We start from the raw sequence: 12,010 nt of genomic DNA, 5'->3' as shown, positions 1-12,010 counted from the left end.
AAAACGTGCATCCCGATTGGCTGATTAGTCAGCTGTAGGACGCCTACAGCTACCTAAAATCGGGACGCACTTTGGAGAATCAGGGCCACAGTGCCATCAGTTGTCCAAAGACTTAGATGAGGCACAAATTAATATATCCATGCTAAGAACCCAAATTGTTCAAGCTACAAATTCCTTTTTAGCTGTAAATGAACAATTAGAAGAGGCCAAGGCAGAATTAAAGTATTTAAAGTCAAAATGTGCCTCCAGGGACAGGTTAATGCTGTCTCCTAACAGATTCTGCCATCTGCACCAGGTCACCCTATAAGCCCTGTAGTCAGTTTATAGAGAAACAGAACACCGTTTTTGTAGCAGGCCAGCGAAAAGGTCAACTAGCTACAGACATAGAGCAGGAGGAAGAACAGACAAACGAAGGTGAGGAAAATTCATTACCAGACCAGAGCAATACCAATACTGCCCCTATAAGTGACCCAGAACCAGTAACAGTAGTGCTGCAGGGACATATGAAGGACAGTGACATTGAAAAAATAGTGGAGAAAGTGGGCCCTATGCCTTTTAACATAAATGAATGGTGCAAATGGGCTACTGACATACTGATTCACTGGAGTCTAGGGAAATACAAAAGAAACAATGCAGAACATTGGGGGGCCACATCAAACCTTACATAAGGTACTTAAGATTAGAGACTGCACCAGCAATCTGAAGGAGAGGAAGTCGAAGTAGTGTTTAATGGTGCGGAGTTTCCAGAGGGTGCAGAAGCATTTTTTGACCTGAGCATTGGTATGGTCTTCAAAAGTCAGGCATCGATCCAGGATGACTCCAAGGATTTTAGTGGAGGCATTGATTGGGTAGGTTAGCCTGTTTAATTTCAGAGAGGTATTCATTAGTTTGTGGTTGGGACTTGCGAGGAAAAGTTTGTTTTTTTCTGGGTTTAGTTTTAGTTTGAATTGTGTAGTCCATTGTTCTACCATAGTGAGAACGGATGAGGTGAATTGTTCAATCTGTTGTGTCAAGGAGGTTATGGGGATGATAATTGTAATGTTGTCTGCATATATGAATGATTTCAATTTTAAGGCGGATAACATATGCCCAAGTGATGCCCTGTAAATGTAGAACAGAGATGGAGAGAGAAGGGAGCCCTGTGGAACTCCGCAGGGATTACTCAAAGAATGGGAAAAGGTTCCGTCGCTGTGAACCTTGTAGGTGCGATTTTTTAGGAAGCCTGAGAACCAGGTTAGTACCTGTCCCGAAATGCCAATAGAATCGAGGCAACTGATCAGAATGTCATGATCTACAAGGTCGAAGGCAGTGCTTACGTCAAACTGAAGTACCAATGCGCTTTATCCCAGAGAAAACAGATGGAAGAGGTGGTCAGTTAACGCAGCTAAGACAATTTCTGTGCTGTAGTTGGTGCGAAATCCTGACTGGGAGTCGTGCAGAATGTTAAACTTCTCTAGGTATGACATGAGATCATGATTAACTAGGAAGAGAGGTATGTTGGCAATGAGTCTGTAGTTGGCGGCCAAAGAGATTGGTTCTTTGGGGTTTTTGATGATTGGAGTCACAAGAATGTGGCCGAGTTCTATTGGGAAGTAGCCAGTGGACAAGCAAAGGGAGATCCAGTGGAAAAGTTCAGCTTTGAATGGGAAGGGGGTTGTTTTCATGATAGTCGGTGGACAGTTATCTAGCAGGCAGTTGGATTTAGCGTATTTAGAGTAGAACTTGAGAAATTGGTTCCAGTCTGGGTTTTCGAAATGGTTCCAGGTCATGTCTGCTGCTGAGCCTTCGTTTTCTAGAGCAGGTGGATTGGTTGATGGGTCAGCGTTTGTAGCAGTGAAAGGAGAAGAGGGAGGCAAAGCCACAGGGTGTGCAAAGGGAATCACCCCCGAAACCCCTGGGCACATGTGGGACCCCCAGGCCACCTGGAACTAGGCTCTGCACAAAGCAAAAATTAAATCTGGGAAAAACCCCGGGGGTCCAATAGGACTCCCTGCCACAGCAGGGACCCCAGCTGAAACCTGCCCCTGTTTTTCCAATAGAGGGGGTAGGTCAACTGAGGTTGCAAACAAAATGGAGGGGCCTGTCTGTGAAAATGGCGAAGTTCCCGCCAAAATAACCCCTCCAGGGCCTGTAGCGGCTGGGCAGCCTGAATTGTCCCAGCCGCTAAAACAGGCAAGCTAGCAACAGCTGTTAAAAAATCAGCTGAGAGGGAGTTCCGAACTGGCGGTTAGGCAATCCTTTTTACCCTTACCGTCGGAGGCTGAGGAAATACCTCCGTGAGCGGTGGGGAAGATCAGGCTGCCCCACTGCTCCCTGCAGACTCGTGAGGCACTAGCGACGGGCAGCCCTGGACACCTGCAACCGCTACGGAAGGAGTTCCACCACCGCCCTAGCCCAAACAGCCGAGTTCAGGCCGGCTGCGAGTGCTCGCGTCTGGACCAAATTGTGCCCCAGTTCCCTGAAGTGCTCAATTGGTCCATACACGACCTAGCTAGAAGAAAAGGTGCCAGTTAGTCAAAAATACAGTAATTACAGATGTTTTTTTTTTAATGTTCAAATGATTTTTTATATTCCAACAAAAACAAGCAAATACAAGTGTAGCATCAATCAAGCAGGAACAGTGCAAATATATCCCCCCACTCCCTCCCCATCGCTCCCCACCCCGAGAGTGCTGAGCCATCATAAAAGCTAAGAGTCTGAAGTAAACCTGAAAGTGTTCAAAAGTCTACTGCGAGCACGTGGTGTGAGGTCCTGCCAGAAGCAGGTCCGACAAAATCTGCAACCCGGTCCAAGATCCAAGTCTCCCACCAGTCGCCGCTCTAACGTGCATGAATTATTCATGTAGGGATCTCCATTGGGCATAGGACGGGGGATCACGGAAAGCCAGTTAGTGAGGATAGCTTTCTTCCCCAGCAAAAGCACTTTGGTTATAAATGCTGACATTACCCTGGGTTTGGGTGTGGCTATGTTATAAAATCCAAATAACGCCCTCGGTTGCGGGAGCCAACGCCTCCCCCAAAGCATTGTAGTATAATGTCCAAGATGTCTCCAAAACTGTTGAAATTTTTGGGGTAGGTCCAAAACATATGACTTAAAGAAGCAAGAGCCTGATTACATTTCAGACAAGAATGAGATGCAGTAATCCCATCCGGGCTGCTCGTTCCGGTGGAATGCAAAGTCTCAGAAACAATTTTCAATTGCATTTCCCAGTGGGTGAAGTTAGGAGACACCTTTGAATGTTCTTCAGGACCGGCTGGAGCTGCTGAGCCGTTAACTGACAGTGGTAAGTCCTCAGCCCATGCTGCTGCTAAAATGTCCAGATTGGGGCCCGATTGACAGTCCTGGATCCCCACAATATGAAACCGTAAAGGAATCCTCTGTTGGGCTGAAAGGCTAAAGAGTTCCGAAAGAGCCTCCCTGCTGTCCTAGTAAGAAAAGTCACAGGTAGGGACTGCACATAATGGCGAATCTGGTCATAAGCAAATAGGTCATTAGACTGTAAGTCAAAGGTTTGTTGTAGTTCCGCAAATGTTGCCAGGCTCCCCTCTTCTGAAAACAGGTGAAACGATACTGAAGTCCCTGTGCCTTCCCTCTAGAAAAGGCGGCAGTTTGCAATCCCGGCTGAAACGCTCCATCGCCCTGTATTGGTAAATATAAGGACACCCCAGAAGACAGTTGTGCAGATTTACACACCCACTTCCAGGTTCGCCGAGCTGGCGCAAAGATCGGATAGTGGGATATCAAAGGAAGTATCCGTGGATCTGCCACATGCAAGAATTAGCTCACATGATACGGAGCCAACAAAGATAGCTCCAATGGTGTTGCAGTAAAATCAGAAGTCCCTCTGAACCAATCATTAATATGTCTCATCTGACAAGCCATGGCATACCAACGTACATTCAATAAACCATAGCTCCCCTAGGTAAGCACATCCGAAGAAATTGCATACGGGGGTCGCTTACCTCCGCAAAGAAAGTGTTGTAAATCTGTCGTTAACCGTGTATTATGGGTAAAAGATAATAGCAGAGGCAGGACCTGAAAACGATATAACCATTTGGAAAGAGCACCATATTAAAAAGGGCTACCCGACCCGCCACCGAAAGGGGGAAAGTGGACCAGTTCTGTAGATTTTGTGAGGTATCATGAAGCAGTGGGGTGATATTGCTGTCATAGAGTCGTAAGGTCTCTAGGTATCCAGACCCCCAGATAGCGAATCGAGGTCAAGGGCCATGTAAAGGGAAGTGGCCTCTCCATGTTTGCTGTAATGTCACTGGGCTGGCTAATGCCATAGATTTCTGGTAATTCAACGTAAAGCCCGAATAGAATTTAAATCCGTCAAGTGCTTGCAATAGATATGTAATAGAGTGCGGGGGGGTCAGTTAGCAAAAATAGGAGATCATCCGCAAAGGCTAACACTTTGAGGGAATGGTTCCCGATGTCCACACCCACTACTACAGTACGAAGAAAAGGTTCTAAGTACAACAAAAATAAGAGGGGAGACAGGGGACAGCCCTGTCGGGTACCTCTTTCAATAGGGATTGGGTCAGTAATAATGTCATTGATGAGTAGTCTTGCTGTAGGTGTCGAATATAAGGCACGTAATGCTGCGGCGTACCAACCAGATATACCTATATAATTCAATACCTCAAAGACGAATTACAGCATGTTTTAAGGGAAAGCAACCCTTCAGAACAGCACTACCTTAGGATTTTTTATAGAACAGACTCCACTGGCTCTCAAAGCAGCATGCCTTGCTTCACTTAGGGGGCAAGGCTTACTGCTGAGGCACCTCTAAAAAAATGTTGGGGAGGTGGAGGAAATGGGGGGGAGGGACCCAGCACTAGATCCGCCAGGTTTGACACCTCCGAGGTTGGACGGACCACCAAACACGGCCCACCCAAGATCAATCTGGCACAAAAACGGAGACTAGGATCCCTAAACAAATTCCAACAGCCCTACCAAGGGAGATGGGTACAGCTCACTCACACCTGCTGGAGACTGAAAGAAGAATGATAGGACTAGGGGAAGGTACCTCTTATGTACTATTCCACAGTTTTGGTTTTAGTCTCCACCTGCTGGTCATGATGAGATATATAACCCACTCGTAAAGATTAAACTGTACCGTCTGGAGAGTGCTAAAGAACATATGTTTCCTTAATAGAACAAAATATTTGGGGTTAATGTCTAGAACAAGATGTTGGAGCCATGACAATAGGTCCCTGAAAATGAGCTAAAAGTCACACTAACATATTTGTTTATAAAAACATATTTTTCCTGTTTACCTAGTTAGGGCAAATATTAAGAACATAAAAATTGCCGTTGCTGGGTCAGACCAGTGGTTCATCGTGCCCAGTAGTCCGCTCACGCGGCGGCCCTTAGGTCAAAGATCAGTTGCCTGAGTCTAGCCTTACCTGTGTACGCTCTGGTTCAGCAGGAACTTGTCTAGCTTTGTCTTGAATCCCTGGAGGGTGATTTTCCCTATAACAGCCTCCGGAAGAGCGTTCCAGTTTTCTATCACTCTCTGGGTGAAGAAGAACTTCCTTACGTTTGTACGGAATCTATCCCCTTTTAACTTTAGAGTGCCGTCTCGTTCTCTCTACCTTGGAGAGGGTGAACAACCTGTCTTTATCTACTAATTCTACTCCCTTCATTATCCTGAATGTTTCGATCATGTCCCCTCTCAGTCTCCTCTTTTCAAGGGAGAAGAGGCCCAGTTTCTCTAATCTCTCACTGTACAGCAACTCCTCCAGTCCCTTAACCATTGTAGTCGCTCTTCTCTGGACCCTCTCGAGTAGTACCGTGTCCTTCTTCATGTATTGATGAGCTCAAGATATTTCCAATAGAATAGAACATGTGTGCAAGGTCAGCATGTTGTCCACTTCCTTCTATTGCTGACAAGAGATGACGCCAATAGCATGTGATGGGTTTAAGTCATTATTGCTAAGGAAGTAAAATTAATGGGAAATCATATGACTTGGATAGACCCAATAGAATATTGTTGAAGTATGCAATTTTTAATTGGAGGACGTACCACCTATGTCTGTTTAATAATGAATTAATGAATTATGTCAATTTCCAATAAAATGACCAGCCACAGGTAATATGATGAGACTTTTGACTGTGAACTTACCAACTTCAGTAAACAGTCAAATACTCCTCAAAGCTTTGACTATTTTAACCACAGTTTTGTGAGAGATTTCTTTATTTGATCTCCCCTGAGATAGAATTAAGAACTGAGGAATATATGGAAGAATTGGGGCATGGATGTAGCCTATCCACATAGTTTTTTCCAACCAAACAAGGTCTTACACAGGGGCATCAATACCTCCTTTTTCTTACTGTCCATTCCTCTTCCTATGCACCAAAGCCTCCTCCTAGCCAAAGAGGCAAAAACTCATAGTAACCTTTTCAGGTACATCATTGTTGGGTTGACTTCATACGCCAGAGGTGTGTGACTGAATTTTGTGTTAAACTTGGAAAGAGCAGTTATAAAACTCTTGAAATGTTCTCAACCCTGAAAAAAACAACTGCGTGGAAAGAGTTCTCTTCAGAAAATGAAGTGAAAAACACCACAGCCGTAGCGCTGAAAGCGATGTCAGACAAAAGCCTACTGCACGTGGGTTGATTCTTAAGTCAGGGCAACTATTGTTTTTCTCTTGAAAATGTGCCAACACTGGAAATCTGATATATACATTTGAAAGTGCGCAACACGTACTTCTTAATGGTGCCATCAGATGAGAGATGAGTGCAGCGGTCTGGAATTGATCACGTCCCCTATGTCAATCTTTTGGTAACAGTGGTGCATTTGAAAAGTTTTTGGTAAATTTCAAACAAGGATGTCATTGACGCCATCAATGAGTATTTTGCAGGGTTTGTCAAAATCTATTTTACCAATAGGATGAAAAAACTGGAAACTCACTGGACTAAGAGTTACAGAATGATACGGGGAAAAAAATTATCCCCGTCCCATCCCCGCGACCACCATCCCTGTTACCGCCTCATCTCTGCAACTATCGTCCCCACCATCCCCCGCAGTATCCCTACTAGCCTCAATAATATTAATTAATCATATTAATTAATTATGGAAACCACAAATTGAAAAGAAACACAAAGTATACTGTATGAAGAAAAAATGTTAATTATCATTTATATTTGTTTTATTTTTCAGACACTCTTAAAATCAGGCCTAATGAAAACGCTTTCTTGCAGTGTACAAACTAACACATAACAAACAAGGTTTTATTTCTTAAATATTACACTCTTGGCTGTCTTTCCAGCAGCAGTGGAAGCACCGAGCAACGCTACTCAGTCCGATATCCTCATAACTCCATCTGGACCGGCAGGAGAGAGTGGGTTTCTGTTCCGATCCAGATGGAGTTAGGATAATCCGAACTCCATCTGGATTGGAATAAATCAACCTAAGACCGGCAGTAGGGATACAAGAAAAGTGCAGAGGAACTGGGTAAAAACAATTACGATTTACCATTGTGGCATTGGGAGGGAGAAAGCCCTGTCATTTGTAGCGTGGGGCACTGAAGGCAGGAGGGGATGGGCTTCCCTCCTTGTTTTCTCATATGATGGTATAGGTAGTCTGGGAATGTGGGAGGGGGCCCAGGGATGTAGGAGGAATGTCAGAAAGGTCTAGGGATGTCAGGGGGATGGGTGTAGGGTTCAATGGCTCAGCTGATCCTGGCAGGGGCAATCCTTATTAGCTGAGCCACTGGGAATCCTCGAAACTGGCTCAGCTGATAGGGATTCTTTCTGCCGAGATCAAAGTAGTTGGTGGCTACATCTACAAAACTTGCTTTTGTATGTTTCTCACGTGGACACTTTTATTTTTGAAAATGAGGAATAAAGTAGATGTTCTAAGGACCAAACTTATACCTAGCTCTTTTTCAAAAATAAAAGATAGATGTTTGGCAGCTTTGAAAATGGACAATTTCCCTACTGGGTTTGTGGACATCTTGCACAAGACATCCAACCTAAGACTTAGGCACACTTTCGATTATGCCTCTCCACATGGTTTTACTCCAGTATGAATCCTCATGTGGAGTTTTAAGTGTGATTTGTAACTAAAGGTTTTACACATTCTGAGCATGTATATGGTTTCTCTCCTGTATGTATTCTCTTCTGCCCCTTTAAAGCCAATTCCACCTAAAAATTTTTACCACATTCTGAACAAGAAAATTGTTTCCTTTAAGGGTAATTACTCCCCATATGAAGCCTCTTGTGCTGTTTTAAATTTCATTAGTCATTAAAGCTTTAACCACATTCTAGACATGTAAATGGCCTCTCACTCTCAAGGACCCCTGAAGTCATTTTAAACCTGATTGATGATACAAAGTTTAATCATACGATATATATTTATTTATTCATTCATTCATTTAATTTTCTATACTATTCTCCCAAGGGAGCTCAGAACGGTAAACATGAATTTATTCAGGTACTCAAGCGATGGAGAATCTTTCTCTCCCATATGGATAATCACAGTTTTTATACATAATTAGTTGTATTCCAATTTCTATTCATTGTTGAGTTGTTATAGGTCAATATTCAGCCGGAGACAGTGAGCATGGTCTATAATCTATTTCTATGAGGTTCATCCCTTCTTCAAGTCTAAAAATGTACAGTCTACACTTAAAGTTATAGTTGAGAGTCAAGAATACCAAAGCTATAGAAGAATGCAGAAATGGTGTAATGTTAGTACACTCTTTAATATTAGTTTTAGCTTTGTACAATATTTTCTATCAGGAATTTCTGCTTGATAGTTGTTCCTTCTGCCACTGTTAAACGTTCATATACACTTTCTTTCTATATCTCCTGTATGACTCTTTCTCTATCTTTTTAAATGTGATACCCATTTAAGCTTTTACAACATTCTGCACAGCATGATTGTCGACTAAAGTTTAAATCACATTCTGAACATGTAAATGGTTTCTCTCCAGTATGAACCCTCTTGTGTAGTTTTAAAGCTAAGGGATCTCTATAACATTTGCCACATTCTGGACATGATATGGTTTCTCTCCAGTATGAATCCTCTCATGTCTTTTTAATGCTGACTGCCAACTAAAGCTTTTACCACATTCTGAACAGGTTTCTCTCCAGTATGAATCCTCTTGTGCTTCTTTAAAGATGATGGATCACTATATCTTTTACCACATTCTGAACATGTAAATGGTTTCTCTCCAGTATGAATCCTATTGTGATTTTTTAAATGTGACTGCTGACTAAACCTTTTACCACATTCTGAACATGCAAATGGTTTTCTCTCCAGTATGAGTCCACTTGTGCCTTTTTAAAGTTGATTGCCGACTAAAGCTTTTCTCACATTCTGAACAGGTATATAGTTTCTCTCCACTATGCATCATAATGTGCCTTTTTAAAGCTGATGGATCACGATATCTTTTACCACATTCTGAACATGTAAATGGTTTCTCTCCGGTATGAATCCTATTGTGATTTTTTAAATGTGACTGCTGATTAAAGCTTTTACCACATTCTGAACAGGTATATGGTTTCTCTCCAGTATGAATCCTATTGTGATTTTTTAAATGTGACTGCTGACTAAAGCTTTTACCACATTCTAAACAGGTATATGGTTTCTCTCCAGTATGAATCCTTTTGTGCATTTTTAAATGTAACTGCCAAATAAAGCTTTTACCACATTCTGAACAGGTATATAGATTCTCTCCAGTATGCATCATCATGTGCCTTTTAAAAGCTGATGGATCATGATGTCTTTTACCACATTCTGAACATGTAAATGGTTTCACTCCAGTATGAATCCTATTGTGATTTTTTAAATGTGACTGACGACTAAAGGTTTTACCACATTCTGAACAGGTATATGGTTTCTCTCCACTATGCATCATCATGTGCCTTTTAAAAGCTGATCGATCACAATGACTTTTACCACATTCTGAACAGGTATATGGTTTCTCTCCAGTATGAATCCTATTGTGATTTTTTAAATGTGACTGCTGACTAAAGCTTTTACCACATTCTAAACAGGTATATGGTTTCTCTCCAGTATGAATCCTTTTGTGCCTTTTTAAATGTAACTGCTGAATAAAGCTTTTACCACATTCTGAACAGGTATATAGATTCTCTCCACTATGCATCATCATGTGTCTTTTAAAAGCTGATGGATCATGATGTCTTTTACCACATTCTGAACATGTAAATGGTTTCTCTCCAGTATGAATCCTATTGTGATTTTTTAAATGTGACTGACGACTAAAGGTTTTACCACATTCTGAACAGGTATATGGTTTCTCTCCACTATGCATCATCATGTGCCTTTTAAAAGCTGATCGATCACAATGACTTTTACCACATTCTGAACATGTAAATGGTTTCTCTCCAGTATGAATCCTATTGTGATTTTTTAAATCTGACTGCCAAATAAAGCTTTTCCCACATTCTGAACATGTAAATGGTTTCTCTCCAGTATGAGTTCTCTTGTGCCCTTTTAAAATTGATTGTCGACTAAAGCTTTTCCCACATTCTGAACATGTAAATGGTTTCTCTCCACTATGCATCATCATGTGCCTTTTAAAAGCTGATCGATCACAATGACTTTTACCACATTCTGAACATGTAAATGGTTTCTCTCCAGTATGAATCCTATTGTGATTTTTTAAATGTGACTGCTGACTAAAGCTTTTACCACATTCTGAACATGTAAATGGTTTCTCTCCAGTATGAGTTCTCTTGTGCCCTTTTAAAATTGATTGCCGACTAAAGCTTTTCCCACATTCTGAACAGGTATATAGTTTCTCTCCACTATGCATCATCATGTGCCTTTTAAAAGCTGATCGATCACAATGACTTTTACCACATTCTGAACATGTAAATGGTTTCTCTCCAGTATGAATCCTATTGTGATTTTCTAAATGTGACTGCCAAATAAAGCTTTTACCACATTCTGAACATGTAAATGGTTTCTCTCCAGTATGAATCCTCTTGTGCCTTTTTAAAGTTGATAGCTGACTAAAGCTTTTACCACATTCTGAACATGTAAATGGTTTCTCTCCAGTATGAGTCCTCTTGTGCCTTTTTAAAGTTGATTGCCAACTAAAGCTTTTCCCACATTCTGAACAGCTATACGGTTTCTCTCCAGTATGAATCCTCTTGTGTGTTTTTAAAGCTGAGGGATCACTATATCTTTTGCCACATTCTGAACATGTAAATGGCCTCTCACTCTCATGGATCCTCTGAAGACATTTTAAACCTGTTTGATGATAAAGCACAGTTACTTACCGTAACAGATGTTATCCAGGGACAGCAGGCATATATTCTCACATGTGGGTGACGTTATCTACGGAGCCCCAGCGCGGACAGCTTTTCAAGCAAACTTGATTGAAGTTTCAAGTTTGCTACACTGCACCACGCATGTGCATGCCTTCTTGCCCACTAGAGGGCGCATCCCACCTCGTGGTCCTCAGTTCCATAACTAGCAAAGAAGCCATCCCCGGGGAGGCGGGCGGGTTGTGAGAATATATGCCTGGTGTCCCTGGATAACACCTGTTACGGTAAGTAACTGTGCTTTATCCCAGGACAAGCAGGCATGATATTCTCACATGTGGGTGACCTCCAAGCCAAACAAAAAAGGGCAGGTGGGAGGATGGCAATTTAGGAAAACAGGTTACGTAACACCGACTGGCCAAACCGGCCGTCGCTTCTGGACAAAGTGTCCAGACAATAGTGGGAGGTGAATGTATGAACTGAAGACCAAGTGGCAGCCTTGCATATGTCCTCCACAGGAGTAGACCGGAGGAAAGCCACAGAAGCTGCCATCGCCCGGACCTTATGCCCCGTGACTCGACCTGGGGGTGTAAGATCAGCCTGAGCGTAGCAAAAAGAAATACAAGCAGCCAACCAGTTGGACAAGGTGCGCTTGGAAACAGGATGTCCTAAATGATTAGGATCAAAGGACAAGAACAATTGAGGAACCTTCCGATGAGACCTGGTACGTTGGAGATAAAATGCCAACGCCCTCTTACAGTCA

At 42.5% G+C, this 12,010-nt stretch overlaps 1 protein-coding gene across 1 annotated transcript in view; it reads right to left on the bottom strand.

Moving 5' to 3' along the window:
* Nucleotides 1–9,236: 9,236 nt before the first annotated feature.
* Nucleotides 9,237–12,010, bottom strand: part of LOC117354995 (zinc finger protein 585A-like) — an 83,987-nt gene continuing 81,213 nt past the window's right edge. The window contains exon 8 of the mRNA XM_033932951.1: nucleotides 9,237–11,233. Within this exon, the coding sequence (XP_033788842.1) occupies nucleotides 9,237–11,233 (1,997 nt within the window). The remainder of the gene's footprint in view (nucleotides 11,234–12,010) is intronic.

The sequence above is a fragment of the Geotrypetes seraphini genome, chromosome 2 (assembly GCF_902459505.1).
Source record: "Geotrypetes seraphini chromosome 2, aGeoSer1.1, whole genome shotgun sequence".
NCBI classification, from domain to species: domain Eukaryota; kingdom Metazoa; phylum Chordata; class Amphibia; order Gymnophiona; family Dermophiidae; genus Geotrypetes; species Geotrypetes seraphini.
Note: the sequence above shows the minus strand (reverse complement) of the source record. Positions and strands in the feature narration are given on the sequence as shown.